At 43.7% G+C, this 16,329-nt stretch overlaps 1 protein-coding gene across 15 annotated transcripts in view; it reads right to left on the bottom strand.

The window, feature by feature from the left end:
- Positions 1-13,696: 13,696 nt before the first annotated feature.
- ZMYND11 (zinc finger MYND-type containing 11) overlaps positions 13,697-16,329 on the bottom strand; it is a 143,963-nt gene continuing 141,330 nt past the window's right edge. For 14 of the 15 annotated variants that reach the window (XM_045820053.1, XM_045820051.1, XM_045820050.1 and 11 more), the window contains one exon: positions 13,697-15,973. In XM_045820053.1, the coding sequence (XP_045676009.1) occupies positions 15,851-15,973 (123 nt within the window). In that variant the 3' untranslated portion in view covers positions 13,697-15,850. The remainder of the gene's footprint in view (positions 15,974-16,329) is intronic. The other variant, XM_045820060.1, reaches the window with a different exon arrangement.

Below are 16,329 nucleotides of genomic sequence, written 5' to 3'. Positions count from 1 at the left end.
TAGCAGTTTCTTGATTGGTCCCCTGGCAAACTGTCTGGGCCAGCTTCCGTCCTGGGAAGGAAGGGATTCCTCCAGGAAACGGCAGATGAGTCTGACTGTTTACATAATCTGTTGCATTACTTCTTAGTACGGATAATCATACGTCGAACAATGTTTAAATTTTGATGTGGGCATTTACTGCTAAAACAAATTCCTATGGCAACAAATGTTTTGTGAAATGTTTTTAAAATTCTTTTAAATATATCTAAATATATTTGTTCACACTTTGCTGCAAGTGTGCAGATTATTGGCTCACTTTTGGGACAAAGAGTAAACCCGAGTCAGGCGTGCACGCCCGTCCCGTCCCGTGAACGGTGTGCAGGCAGCCTCAGCATGCACGGCAGGTGGGTCTGGCCAAGTCTTCCCACTCAAGTTATCTGTGTTCATTTGACCATCAAAAGCTGTATCTTTTGCCCAAGATCTGAGAATTCTTATGGCTTTGTGCTTTGGAAAGCGGTAGCAAGTTAACTGACCTTCAGCCTAAAGGTTGTAAGAGATAAGTTTTATGTATGTGAAAGTCAATAGCACTCAAATCTGCACACAGATCACCAGACTTGACCTAAGTCCCTGCATTAGAAGTCCCCTTGTCCCCCAACCCATGGCTTTTGTCGAGACAATCCCATGCTGGCCGGTGCAATGTGGTGAGTGCACAGCAGTGGGTGGCTATCGGGACCAGCCTGGCTGCATCAGGTTACAACTGTTGCAAGGAAGGGCCCCAAGTCTCCCGTTGGGGGCCCAACCTCGACCACAAACAGGGTGCCCGAGAGAGCTGGCCTGCATCCCCCTCCCTGGTGTGGGCACGTGTGTGTGCCTGGGTGCGAGTGTGGCATGGTCTTCTGAGATGCCGCGTTCTCCATCTTCCAGCACAAGGCTGAGTTCCTGGGACACCATCAGTGGTGGTTTGGTTGGCTGGTCGATCGTCACTCAGTGTCTCGTTAACCCTCCCAGCATCTCCGGGGACTTCCTCATGCTGCTGTTTCCTGACCTGCTACCCGTGTGTGTTAACCATCTCTTCACTGTTAGCTTCCCTGCGGGAAATGAGCGTGTTTTCTCTGTGCCCGCTTGGGTGCTGGGCACAGAGCAGGCATTTGATAAACACTTGCCAAGTGGAGGACCTTCTCACAGGTACGTGTCACCAAGGGCCGCTGTGGCCAGAGTGCGAAACCCTCCTGAGAGGAAGGTGATAGAACAGGCAGATGATGGGAGTTTCTGGGAACATGATGAACGTGCTTTCTTTCCTAATACAGAAGATGCCAGTGCGTTCTGATTGGCACTTAGGCTGTGGGCCAGAAGTTTTAGTTCTAATAACCCACATCAGGGCCCAAATGTCCCTGCCATTTGACAAATGACTGGACATGCCAGAAAGCGGGTGAAGGATGACAAGAAGAAAGGGGGGAGAAATTAGAAGTAAGTGATAGGATGACCGAATACAGAGAGCAGAGCCTGTCCCATGTATCAGCCACTGCGAGGTCAGGACAGCATAGGGCGGAGGGACATGTGGTGAGCCACGGGGTGGATGGCCACCTAGATGGATGGATCCTGGCACTTCTGCTCTAGCTAAACCTTGGGAGCATGTCATCGGAGCCAGCACTTCAGCAGATCCAAGTGACTGGCTCGGGCCTCGCCCTGGCCGTCCAGGGGCAGCTGTGCAGCTGCAGACAGAGAAGGAGTGTGTGATGCCAAGGCATGGATGGACTGGAGGTGCTCCCACACCCGCCTTCCCTGGAGGCATGTTCGCAAGGGACCAGAGGCACCCACTCCTCTTGCTGAGGGACTGACTGTTGGTGAGTCACTGGCCCGTGTCTGTGCTGCTTTTCCTCAGACCCCCGTGTGAGGGCAGGTGACGCTGCCCTGACCAGCATCAGACCAGCTTTGCTGCTGATGATGCAGGCGTCCCCTGTGGGGGTGGAGGGGAGCGTCAGAAGGTTCCAAGACAGAACCCGAAGTTCCTGGCCTATGGAGTCTCTGACAAGTGCAAAACAAGCATGAATTCTCAACGTCCTCATCGTCCAGAGTAGCTCCCAGCTGTTGAGGGTGGACTGAGGGCTACCTGAGGTCAGCATAACCGAGACCAGCGTTTCTGGACTCACAGATTGAGAACACTGGTGCAAGTGTGCCGCCTGCCCCATGGCTCCGGGAGCCAGTGCGGGGGCTGCAGAAAAGCACTTGAGAAGAAACTATTCATTTAAAGAGGCCCTAGGATCCTTTGTAACCTGAATAATTAAACCCTCCATTTGGTCTGTTTAAAGTTCAAGCCAATATTCAGGTATTAGCACACTAATATTTTGTTTAAGCATGTAAAAGGATGACCTGTGGAGATAACTTTGTACAGCAAGCCCCTTCCCCCTTTCACCGCCTCTGGCCGACCCCGCCATGGGGGTGAGAGCTCCTGTGTCCATGTCAGGACAAGTGGCTCTCCGGGCACCTTGGTGTTTAAAGCACTAAACGGGTACGGCGAGTGTCAGGAGGCACAGAACCGCAGAGGACAGCAACCTAGTTAGGGAAATAAAGCTAGAAAGCAAGAAATGGTCTGGCACGTTATGTGTGAAGTCGTCAGGACCTCCTGGTCAGTGATGATCTGATCCAAGGAGGGGAGAGGATCACTGTGGCCTGCCTGTCCTGCTGGGGAAACCCAAACCACCATTTCCAGAAAAACGAACACTCTGAATAGGTAATCCACTGCCACGGTCCAAATGTGGGACTGCATGAGGAGGTGCTCCTTGTGAAGTCGTGCTCCCGACCTTGTCCCTGACCCCCGTTCCCCAGAGCCCGCAGCAGGTGACAGTTCATACTGGCTCTGGCCAGTCTGTTCTAGGTTTCTTTACGTGAGTACAAGTCAGTTATGAATCTGTACTCCTGCCCTCTCTTCATTCTGATCCAAAAGGTGCTACACTGTGTATTCTATACCTTGGTTTTTTCCAGGTTTATCTCAGAGATCTATGTTGTTGTTGTTTTTAAAGCCACACAGCCTCCCCCTCTGGGCGCACACAGCTCCGTTCCTGTCAGCACTGAGCCTGTTCCGGTCTTCTGCGTTGTAAACAGTCAAGTTTTGTTCCGACGAAAAGGTTTGTTTCACATGTGGGCGAGCGTTGCAGATGGATAGGTTTCTGGCTGAGGGGGGTCGAGGGGGGCCGAGGGGCAGGGTGAGTGCAGCTGGGATTTGCACCTGAAACGGTTTCACTTTCACTTTTCACTTTCACCAGCAACACTTTCCCAGCAGAAAATACTGGGTTTAATTTGCATTTCTCTTATTGTAAGTAAGGTTCAGCACTTAAATAATATTTCAGAAAGCCATTTGTATTTCTCTTTCTGTGAACTGTTTATATTCCTTTAACTACTGGGCTGTGGAACTTCTCAGGAAATATTGTGCAAGATTTTTAAATGGGCAAAAAAGAGTGGGATGTCCTGCGCAGCTCACCTGTCCACGTTCTCTCTGCCTTTTACCGCCTTTGCGCTACTCTATAGGTTTTAAGTTGTAGAAAACTGGTAATACTAATTCCCTCTGTCCCATGGACACACCTGATTATTGCCCTGTGAACAGACCTGTTTCACATCTTCTTATATATTCATTTCAAAATTCCTTGTTTTCTCAACATGTGGGGATCTTGCAATCCTCCTCTGAACCAGATGTGACATCTTATGCGTTCCTTCATCAGTGAGCGGGGTGAAAGCTTCCGTCCACGTTTCTGTCTGTAACGGACTCACGTCCGTAGTAGCGCTTCAACGTCGTCCTTGCAAAGCTGCCTTCTTCTCTGCTGCGAGCTCTGTTTGTTGGGGATGTCAGCCCTTTATCTGTGATGGCTCAAAAAAATGTTTTCTTGCCACTTGGATCACTTATTTTTTTTTTTAAGTTGCTTTTCTGCCATGCTGACGTTATTTTTATGTAGTTGAATTTGCCCACCTGGAGTCATGTCGGAGCACATGATATTTTCCACCCGCGCTGCTGCTCCTGCTCAGTCAGGGTTCCGTCCAGCTCTTACCTGAGACTCTGGACTCAGACAAGTGGGGGTCTGGAGACAGTGGTGATGAGCAGTTGGTCGCTGCTGAGCGGGCCCTTCACTGAGGCACGTGACACCACTTAACATTTAACAAGACCAGGAAAAATTCTGCTCTGATTCTAATTGTGCTAAACCTTATTTACTTAAAAGAGTTCTGTTTGAGAGTGTACTACAAGAGATGAGTTTTTGTTTGTTTGTTTGGTTTAGGGGAAAGGAAGGAGGGGAGAGAAGGATGTATATCTTACACTCTGAGGCCGTTGGCTATGGTTCCTGACCTGAAGGGACCAGCGAATTTCTGAGAGACTGAATAGGAGCATGTATGCACCGAGACCACACCCATAACTGCAAATAAAGGAACCAGTCATAATTACTGCATCAGTCCAGAGGGAAAGGTCTGATTTGCAAAGAGAAGCTCAGAATGGGGTCTCAGGGGGATGTTTAGAAAAGAAGTCCGTGTGGACATACAGGGCGGGGAGGCACGGTCACTCGCAGAGCCACACGTGGGTTTCCAATCACTTGGCTTTGGTTCCTTTATTTCAAGAGAACGGAGTAAGTGGTTCAAAGACAGACTTGAGGAAAAGGTCACTCCTAAGCAGATAAGGGAGCAGGTGAAGCCTGGAAGCACTGAGGGGCATTCGACTCACAGGTGCTATCCCAGTGGGCTCAGCTGCCACACATGGCCATGAGGCTGACCTTCCATGTTGTACCTTCCTCCTCAAAATGCAGTGTGTTCGAGAGTCCAAATGACGCTGCCAGGTTTTCTGCCCGCCTCCCACCTTCCTACTCCTTCCCTCATTCTGTCTTTTGAACTGCTTTTAATTCTGTATTTTCCTGTTCAGGCCCAGGCTCAGGACAGCTGAGGAAAAGGACCAACAGCAGAACACATGCGGCTCTCAGCCCCCAGGAGCAGGGTGAGGACCCCCCCCCACGCCCCGCCCCGACCACAGACGCAGGACGAGGAGCCCCACAGGCTCTCTGGGGAGCTGCTCTGGCCGCCGTCCAGGAAGGCACCTCTGGGGGCCCATGAGACAGCACCTAGCACCGTGCTTTCTGCCTCAGACCAACTTCCCGAGAACTCTTGTAAGCCAAATTAAAATGCTTGAAATGATTTTTGTGTAAGCAGAGCTCCCCCTCTTTGGCCTAAAGATCAACAGCAGGAAGAAACTGAACACAAATCACAAGGTTTGTTTGTACTGCAGGCAAACAAACCGACAACGTGGGGTTGCAGCCACATCTGTCTCACTCACCTATGAGCAGATACTCAGTTTCCGGAATTACTGAACAGATATAAGAATTATAGCTTAATCTTTCCTAATCTTTATGATTCTCTTTAAAATGAGCTAGACAAGACTGGATTACCATTGCTTTCTTTTTTTTTAAGCAGAGAAAATACAGTTTGTTTTGTCCAAACCTAATCTGACCTATTCTCTGATACCCACGCACTGAACAGAACTATCCTGAAGGAAAGCGAGGCTGAAGAGATGAGTGAAACAGTCCCTGGGGTCACATGCAGCCCCTCTCGGGTAAGAGTCCTGGGTCTGAGCTAAGCTGTGTCCTCCTGCCTCCCTCAACAGTGCCTAGAGTGTGTCTTCTGCCACTGGATCAAGGTAGGTAAAGGTGAGGGGTCTCTGGGTCCATGCAGTGACCTTTTGTGTCTGCTGGTTTCTGAGCGATGTCGCTAGTCACTTGGTCTCTGGATATCCACCTGGCTTCAAAATTAAAGGTCTGAGCTACTGGAACCCAGGGTCAGCTCTTTGGCCATGGCCCCATCCGCTGTGACTGACACTCTGAGATGGCTCTGACGTCTGGCTGTGACGGCGGCTTCCCTGCATCCCTCACCTCAGCACTGCCTGCTGTCTACCCGCCCCCTCCCGTGCCAGGTTTCCAGCCAGCAGGCGTCACTGAGCCTCAGTCTCCCATGTGGGCCAAGAGCACAGCCAGCTCCGTGCACTTACTCCCTAGGTTGGTATCTGCGCCGTTCGGGCTGTTATAACAAAATACTACAGGCCAGGGGTATTACAAACAACAGATGTTTATTTATTACAGTTCTAGAGGCTGGAAGTTCAAGGTCAAGGCACCAGCATGGTCAAATTCTGGTGAGAATGCTCTTCCTGGTCCACAGAGGGTGTCTTCTTGCTGTGACCTCACATGTGGGAGGGGTGAGGGAGCTCCCTGGGGTCTCTTTTATTAGGGTGCTAACCCTATCATGGGGCCCCACCCTCATGACCACATCAGCTTCCAAAGTCCTCACCCCCTGGCACCATCCCACAGGGGGGCAGGATTTCAACGTGTGCATTTGGGGGGACGTGCATTCAGACCATAGCTGTTGGTATGGGGTGGCCTTTGGGCAGCATCTATCGGATCCCTGGGTGAAAGGAGGGTAGAACTTGCTGTGTTACTGTTACTCACCAACCACACTCACTTCTCTGGGACCAAGCCTTGGCCCCCAGAAACAGACACACATCCGATAGTTTTGTTGTCTTCACTCTCGTTCCCCAGTCTCCCGCCCTCCAGCCTTCCAGCCTGAGAGTCAGGCCTTTCTTCATCCAAACTTCAGTCTCCAAGTTAAACCCTTTTGTTTTTGTTTTCCAAATTTTTATTGTAGTAAAATATTCATAAAATCTACCATCTTAACCATTTTTAAGTATAGAATTCAACAGTATTAAAAATTTCATAATACTGTACGGCCATCATCACAACTTCTTATAAAACTGACACTCTGCCCTGGCTGTTGTGGCTCAATGGATGGAGCACTGGTCTGTGAATCAAAAGGTTGCGGGTTTGATTTCCAGTTGGGGCACATGCCTGGGCACAGGCCAGGTCCCCAGTTGGGGGTGTGCGAGACTCCACTGGTTGGTGTATCTCTCACACATTGATGTTTCTTTCTTTCTCCCTCCCTTCTCATCTCTCTAAAAATAAGTAAAATCTTATTTTTCTTTTCTTTTGAAAAAGTGTATTTTATTGATTATGCTGTTACAGTTGCCCCATTCTTTCTCCCCCTTATACCCCTCCACCCTGCACACCCCCTCCCACCAACATTCCCCAACTTAGTTCATGTCCATGGGTTATATATACATACAAGTTCTTTGGCTTCTCCATTTCCTATACTATTCTTAACCTCCCCCTGTCTATTCTGTACCTACCATTTATGCTTCTTGTTCCCTGTACCTTTCCCCCCATTCTCCCCAACCCCTTCACACTGATAACCCTCCATGTGATCTCCATTTCTGTGATTCTGTTCCTGTTCTAGTTGTTTAATTAGTTTGTTTTTGTTTTTATTTTTTAGGTCCATTTGTTGATAGTTGTGAGTTGTCATTTTACTGTTTGTATTTTTGGTTATCCTCTTTTTCTTAGATAAGTCTGTTTAACATTTCATATAATAAGGGCTTGGTGATGATGAACTCCTTTAATATGACCTTACCTGGGAAGCACTTTACCTGCCCTTCCATTCAAAATGAAAGCTTTGCTGGATAGAGTGATCTTGGATGTAGGTCCTTGCCTTTCATGACTTTGAGTATTTCTTTCCAGCCCCTTCTTGCTTGTAAGGTCTCTTTTGAGAAATCAGCTGACAGTCTGATGGGAACTCCTTTGTAGGTAACTGTCTCCTTTTCTCTTGCTGCTTTTAAGATTTTCTTCTTATCTTGTCATGGTCCTCTTCACCCCAGCTGCCTACCAGTCTGGATGAATGTTTGTTTGGTTGTATTTATTTTTAGAGAGGGGATGGGAGGGAGAAAGGGAGTGAAACGTCAATGTGTGGTTGCTTCTCAAGTGCCCTCTACTGGGGACCTAGCCTGCAACCCAGGCATGTGTCCTGACTGGGAATCGAGCCAGTGACCATTTGGATCACAGGCCAGTGCTCAATTCACTGAGCTGCACCAGCCAGGGCTGGATAAACTTTTCTCTAACTCCTTGGTTGCTGGACTTCCATGAAAATGATTTACTGGTAGTTCTGGTTGTTCTTTGTTTTTAAATTGGTTGTTATCCTTCTTTTGGTTGTGCATAGGTGTTTTTGCCTATGCCTCCATGTTGGCCAGATCTCCTAAATAAAATCCTAAAAAACAAAACAAAACAAAACATAAAACTGAAGATCTATACCCATTAAATGATAACTCTCCTTCCCCTCAGCAATCATTATTCTACTTTCTGTCACTATGATTTGACTTCTGTAAGTACTTCATATAAGTGGAGCCATGTAAGATTTGTCCTTTTCTGGATCGTATATTTTACTTAACATAATGTCCTCAAGGATCATCCACATTTCTTCTTTTATAAATGGCTGGATGTATTCTGTTGCGTGTGCATACCAGGTTCTGTTATCTGTTTATCTGTGGATGGACCTGTGGCTTGCTTATGTATTTTAGCTACTGTGAATAAAGCTGCTATAAACACGGGTATGCAAATAGCTCTCTGTGACTCTGCTTTCTGTTCTCTCGGATCTGTACCCAGAAGTCAAATGGCTGGGTCATACAAGTTGGGAAGTGTTCCCTCCTCTTCCATTTTTGGAAAAAGTTTGAGAAGGACTGGCATTAACTCATTAAATTTCTGGTAGAATTCACCAGTAAAGCCATCTGGTCTTGCGGTTTTCCGTGTTGAGTTTTTTGATTGCTGATTCAAATTCTTACTATTGGTTTACTCAGATTTTCTATTCCTTCCTAATTCAGTCTTGGTCAGTTGTGTATTTCTAGGAATTTGCCATTTCTTCTAGGTTGTCCAGTTTGTTGGAGTAGGATTGCTCACAGTTGTCTCAGAATTATTTGTATTTGTGTGGTATTAACTGTAATGTCTCCACTTCATTTCTAATTTTGAATCCTCTTTTCTTGGGAAGTCTGGTTAAAACTTGTCTCTTTTCTAAAAAAAAACAGCTCTTAATATTGATCTTTTTCCTTTTTAGTTTCTATTTCATTTATTTTTCTTTGATCCTTGTTATTTCCTTCCTTTTCTATAATTTGGGCTTCATTTCTTTTTCTAGCTCCTTGATATGTAAAGTTAGGTTATTTGAGATCTATCTTCTCAACATGTATTTACTGGTATAAATGTCCCTGTCAGAACTGCTTTTGCAACAGCCCGTAGGTTTTGGTTGGATTTTCCCCCCTACTTCCATTTGTTTAAACATGTTCTGTAGTTTTCTTCTGATTTCTTTTTTTGGCTCCTTGACTGTTCCAGACTGTCTTGTTTAGTTTCCAGATATTTGTAGATTTTTCAGCTTCTCTCTTTTTAATTTCTAGTTTCACACCACTGTGGTCTGAAAAGATATTTGGTATGATTTTGGTCTTTGCTAGACCTGTGTGGTGTCCTGCCCCCTGATCTGCCTGGGACGGCATCCGCATTGAGAAGGTCAGGGGTCCTGCTGCTCTTGAGGGGCTGTCTGTAAATGTCTCAGCTCATCTGGTCTGAGGTATGGTTAAGTCCAGGATGACCTACCAGTCGCTGAAAGTGGGTTATTGGATCCCCTATTGTTGCTGTATTTTTCTATTTTCCCTTTAGATCTGTTACTGTTTTCTTAATATGTTTAGATGCTCTGATGTTGGGTGCATATACATTTACAGTTGTTTTACCTTCTTGATTAATCAACCCATTTATCATTATATATTGACCTTCTTTGTCTCTTGTTACCATTTTTGGCTTAACACCTAATTTTTGTCTGATACACATACACTTGACACTTGAACAAGGTGGGGGTTCAGGTCACTGACCTCCCGCACAGTTGAAAATCTAAGCATAACTGCAGTCAGCACCCCGTCTACATGGACACTCAACCATGGACTTGACCCTAGAACAGCATTGGCTGGAGCTGCTCTCCTTTGATTTCCAGACACCTGGAACATCTTTTTCCATCCCTTCACTCTGGGCCCATGTGTGTCTTGAAAGCCGAGCTAGGTCTCTTGTACGCAGCAGTAGTTGGATCTTGTTTTTTAATTCTTCCAGATACTGTACCTTTTGATTGGTGAATTCATTTATATTTAGAGTTATTATTGATATGTAAGGACTTAATAATGCCATCTTATTGTCTTGTGGTTGTTTTGCATTTGCATGGTTTCTCTTTCTCTGTTTCTGCCTGCTGTTGTAAATCTGTGGTTTTCCGAGGTGGCATTCTCAGTTCCCCTTGATCTTTGTGCAGCTGGTCTAGGTGTTTGCTTTGTGGTTACCCCGAGGATCCCATACGACACCTCAGAGGTCAAACATCATTTTAAGTTGTTATAATGCAAAACTTAACTTCGATGGTCTACAAAAGCTTCATGTTTTTACTCCCCCTTTAAAAATTTTTTTGTCATTATTTACCTCTTTTATATTGTGTATTCAGTAACAATTTTTAGTACCTACTATTTTTAATACCCTTTTCCTTGGTCTTTATACTATAGTTTAGTGGTTAACATACCATTCTATTACAGAATTAGTTTTCTAAGTCTGCCTTTACTAGTGTGGTGTGTATTTTCATATATTTTCTTGTCATTGATTAGTGTCCTTTCATTTCAGTTTGAAGAACTATTTTCAGCTTTTTGGATAGATGATCAGCCCCAGGTGGTCTCCCTTTGGGGCTGGGGACTTAGAAAGTTGTTCTTGCTGCATCCATGCAGAAATCGCCACCAGGGAAGGCTGGATTTCTGCACTTCCTCGGTCTTCTGTGGGTATCTGCACAGGCCAACACTCTGGGATTTTTCTGACTCTGGCAAGAGGGGTTAAGGCGGGCTCACTGCTCCACTGGTTCCACAGCCCATATCAAGGTGTCCGCCGATCACCACATGCACAGATGAGTTGCTCCTCTCCTGGGTCCCATGGCATGGGGTGCTGGAACCCATAACCACCACCAAGGCGATTTTGTTAGTGGATGGATGTCTAGTTTGTTGTATAAAAAAGGAGGAATACCTTTTACTGCCATAACTTTGATGTCACTTGTGTGTTCCTTTTGTCCAAAACATGATTTCCTTCAGTCCGTGTTTCTTCTCCTGTTAATAACAGAGAGCAGTCTCCTCCAACCTTCACTTTTTTGTCATTTGCCTCCTGTGGCCACTTGGGCCTTTGACCCCCATGGCATCTCCGTTGCCCACTTCCTGTCCGCTGGCTTCCTTAACCTTATCAAATCTCTCATTACTTGGGAAAAAAATTACTGTACTCTGCCACATATAATGTGCTCTTTTTTGCCCAGATTTTTTAGGGAAAAATAAGGATGCACATTACACAGGAGTATAATGATTACATACCAGGGGTATAATAATCCTGAGCATAACTCACAAAATGTGGGAGCACATTATACCTGGCAAAATATGGTAATTTCCTATAACCCTTAGTCCTGTAGATCTCTGTAGGGAAGACTTAGAATTTCTTTTTCCCTGATTTTATGTTTTTTAAAGATTTTATTTTTAGAGAGGGGAAGGAAGAGAGAGAGAAATATCAATATGTGGTTGCCTCTTGTGGGCCCCCTACCAGGTAACCTGGCCTGCAACCCAGCCATGTGCCCTGACTGGGAATCAAACCAATGATCCTTTGGTTCACAGGTGGCACTTAATCCACTGAGCTACACCAGCCAGGGTCTGATTTTAAAAATAATATTCATAGTATAAATTTGGAGAAAGATGAATCACCCCGAATCAATACTGGGTCCTCAAAATGCCCTTCTCTAGCTAACTTCTGCTCACCTTTCAAGATAAAACATCTTACATGTAATTTTTTAAGGTTTCCCTAATTCTTTTCCCTCCTGTTATCCTTTCTGTGTATCCTATAGTCCTGTATTTATTCTTGCCTGCACCTAACTCTAGTTTATAAGAATGTTATTTTTGGTTGATGCCCTCACTAGAATGTAAGCTATATAGGGGTATGTCTGTTTTGCTCCTTATCACATACTCAGCATCAAACACAGATGCTATAGAAACTCAAATATTTGTTAAATGAACAATGTCTACACTGTCTTCTCAGTTTCCTTAGCATTCCACACATTCCGTTATACTGTGCCCTGTTCCTAGACAGTAGGAGCCACTTATCTTTATGAGACTTAAGGCACATGCAGTCTTCAAGTGGCTGTAGGAGAAACAGGTTAGGAACGTGGATATTGACAGCTCAGGGTCTCAGCTTTCTCTCCAGTGTGAGGTTAAGAAGCTGGACTAGGTAAAAGTTTTCAAACTGCCCTGGAGAGCCTCAGGGAACCTTAGGATGCCTTTCCAGGGCTGCCTAATTAAATTGTCAACCTAGACCTTGCCGACTGGATGACTGCTAACCTCTCAAATCTGACTCTGAAAACAGACTCTGCATGAGCCTACCCTCAGAGCTCCAATTCTGACAAAAACGGATTTTTTCTTAGCTCCTAGTTACCAAGCCCTCTAATACACATTTGCTGACTGAATATTGACAAAGTGCTGATGAAGGCACACACTTGGTAAGACAAAGCTTTTTAGGCTGCACTATCAATATGGGGTGGCCATCAGCCACATATGAGAGAGAGTTGGCATCTAAGTGGGTGTCCTGAAAGAATAGACACTGAATTTTGAAGACTTGGTGCACAAAATAAGAATGTAAAATACTTGATTTGTTTTGTATCAAATATTGAAATGTTTGGGTATGGTGAAGTTTTACTTTCCTGTTCTTTAAATTACACGTTAAGAATTTTTATTTGCCAGGACTGTTTAATGCAGTTCTAATTGAGTTTAGCAGTGTTAATCTTTTGTGAATGCGCATGCCCTTTAACATCCTGCCTCTCAAGTGATCTGTGGCCATGCGAATCACCATCATTTGGAGGCTTATGAGAAACAGAATCACCAGCTCCACCAATCCCAGACCTACCAAGTCAGATTCTGCACTTTAACCTCATCCCAGGTGATTTGGGTGTGCAGCAGTTGGAGAGGCTCCGATCTGGAGCACAGTAACAGGACATTACTTGCCTCCCTGGCCATATTTTTTGCTTCTCCAACCCCACTGGATCAGGAATTAAACCTGAAGTACCCGAGTCCTCTGGTGGGAAGTCTATAGATGATCCCTAAAATAATAAATTTTGTGCAGCATATTTGTGCATGTATGTTTTGGGTTTTTTTCCCACAAAATGTCCCATTGTTTTTATTTTCATGAGTAAAGCAGTGTTATGAAAAGATGGTCCCATCAGCAACACTGGGAACTTGTTAGCAATGCAAGTGTGTTGTTCAAACCAGCGTTTGGCAAGCTCTCCTGGGATCCTGATGTCAGAAGTTTCAGAACCACTGAATTAGGTATGCAAGGCAAAAAGGAGGGCCAGGCCACTTCCTGCATGATCAGGAGGGCAAGGCTGCCTTGACTTGAGACTGGTTCATGTAAACTGCTTGGAGAAGTAGAGGAGTGACATAGGGAGAGATGATGAATTTAATTCTAGATGCACTGAAATTGATGATATTGACAAATTTCAAGTGTTTATGGAGTAATTTTCTATCTGTATGTTCAGCCTACTGTAAGGGTTAAGAAAAGAGGCTGTGTAGTCAAACCTCAATTTTTTGAAAACTGGTAAAAAAAGTATTTTGAGTATTTGAAAGCTACAGAAAGTGCAATGTAAATGTTTTAAGTGAATGAATAATTTTTCACACTTTCTATGTAAAGTCAAACAGTCACCAATGGATAACCCACTGTGTAAAATCACCATGTGCTACAGCTATGTTTGGTTTGGTATAGTGGAGTGGACCAAATCAACCATGTGTTAAAGCCAGTTTTCTTTTAAATACATTTATTAACCAATGTTAACACATTAAATGAATCTATATATTGCTAGTCAGAGCAGCTTACAAAATGCCAGAATGCATCATAGAACTGGACAGCCACAATGAATAATTACAATGTGCATAGTGGCTAAGCTCAACATCTTGATATAGCTTTATGATTTGCAGAAAATTTTTAATAATGATTCCTAAAACAATCAATTGTAATTTTACCTAAAACTTTTACAAAACCAGGCCACAATCTTTTTTTTAATTTTGTATTTTTTTAACACACAGTTTTCACACTGTAGTAACTTGGAAATGTGCAACCGTGTCAACGGAGACGAAAAAGCCAAAGTAACACGAATCTTACGTTCATGCAGCTATCAGTAAATAGTACACACTCTGGAATGGTTTTACACCGAAAGTATTTCCACAATAACTTGCTCTCATAGGGGTGGATCGAAGTTTTAAAACTGGAAAAACGATCAAGGGAAGGTTAAGTGTTCTTGGTTACAATGTCTCAACCAGACCACTGACACCATGGCAACACTGACTAATCACAGCAACAAGGAGGGCCCGAGGTGCTCAGCTGCTGTGCAATCCAGGTGTGGTGTTGGAACAGGGCTGAGGGCAGGCAGTTCTTACAAGCCATGGGGCACTGCTGGGCAGCAGCTTGTCGATTAACTTGTGTCACTGCCATCTGCAACAGCACCAGGACTGGGTGGGTGATTATTTCACAGAAGACTTAGTTATAGTTTTATCTTTAGAGTGACCCTGACAAACCTAGAGAAAACTTTTAAAAAGGTTTTTCTCCTGATTTTTTCACTTCCATTGTGTGTAATTGCTTTAATAAATATCAAAGGTCTAAATAAATATTTACAAATTATTTCTCTAACCTTCAAAAATAACTAAATGATAAATGGGAATTTGACTTGGTCTAAGATCAGTCTTTGAAAAAACATAAATTGTGAGATTTTTCTTTAAAAAAAAGTAATTTTTCTGGCTGTATTTAATATATCTATGTATAAAAAATCATTATTCAACTATCGATCCATTCCTATTGGTAATGCTTCTTCATCCAGACATTCCGCAAAATACAGACTTTTTACAAACCACGGCATCTTTAATACAAGAAAATTAACATGCATTATTCTTCATTCTGTGTACAGTGATGGGGTTCATTAGTAGGCAATGACCCATTACCACAAACATAACGGCTTCTGTGAAACTTAAGTGCTTTCTTTCTTTTTAGCATTAACTTACAATATATGAGGTGACACCAGATAATAGGCAATCCATATTTGGGGAGGGAAGGGAAGCATTAAATAAATTTGTATGCCTCATCTATAATTTTGTGTATGGATTAAGGTAGTTTTTGGCTTATTTTTGTTTATTTTGTTACAAGCACTCATGTTAGGACAAAGATGAAATGTGCAAACTTTAAAATTTAAATATTCATTTTCTCTAAGATCCAGCTCAGTAAAAGATTACCCCAGTTCCCTGCAATTTTAAACTACAAGATCAAAGCTAATAATTTGTTATAAAAGTTATATATTGAAAAGAAATAATGAAAAACACAATTGGGAAATATTTAAGAAAAAATATGCAGGACTAGCACCTGCTGTGTCAACCCTGTTCCCTAAATTCAATCATATACCCACTGGCACAACCAATAGATAATGCCTTTAAACAGTAAATTAAGCTGAACAAAACCAGCTCAACAAGGTTAAGAAATAAATTTCACATCAAGGTAGTATGTTTTATTTCTGAAACAGTTCTGTAGTTCTTACATTCAGATCGATTTTAATTTGTGTATTTGTTAAACTCACTTTATTCACCTATTGTTTTTCAAAGATCTGTTGTTTAAAGTTTAAAATCTCTGTAAAACCTAAAAATGTTTTAAAATTTGCTGTAAATGCAACAAATTCTCAATTAAATTTTATTTAAAATAATACCCTCCACTGATGTTTCTTTTACCCCCGAAAAACTCCAGAGGGACATTAACAAAAGATTTAAACTACTGTGCAAAATCTCTTCACGAAAAGTGTTTAAAGGCTGGTGCAAAATGGGAAGCAAATTCTAAACAATTTTGGCTTCTTGGAAACAAAAACCGTTGTGTCTGAGAAGAGCAATCATCGGTGACTCTCCTGCAAGAACCCGCCTTCATCTTTTCCGGCGACAGGTGCGCTTGTGCTCGGCGTGCCAGTGCTCCTGCTGGCACTTAATGGAGCAGTAGGACGTGTTCCAGCAGCAGTGGTACATGGCCTCCTCCTCACAGTTGTAGCACTGCAGAAGGGAAATCATGAGCAGTGTTTAAACTTGAGACTGAATGCATAGGAAACTGGTTAAAATACAGACTTTTAAAGATCTTTCTGGCTCAGTCTTAAACTAACATCACCACCAAGAACACTAGAGTATGTTTTATGTACTCAGTAGAATGGCAGGGAACAATGGAATGACTGAGGCTGCGCTATATAGTCCGGTATCAGCAAACTCAAGCTTACCAGGCACAACAACTTTTATTTCTACTGAGTCATTCCCATCAGCACACAAACATGAATAATTTCTATTTCCCTACAAAGGTCTTGAGAGGAACCTGGAAAGGTGACAAAACAGCGATCTGTCTCCCCACCTGGACAACT

Source organism: Phyllostomus hastatus, unplaced genomic scaffold, assembly GCF_019186645.2.
Source record: "Phyllostomus hastatus isolate PE091 unplaced genomic scaffold, TTU_PhHast_1.1 phas_scaffold_39, whole genome shotgun sequence".
NCBI classification, from domain to species: domain Eukaryota; kingdom Metazoa; phylum Chordata; class Mammalia; order Chiroptera; family Phyllostomidae; genus Phyllostomus; species Phyllostomus hastatus.
The sequence above is the reverse complement of the archived record's forward strand: the minus strand, read 5'-3'. Positions and strand labels throughout refer to the sequence as shown.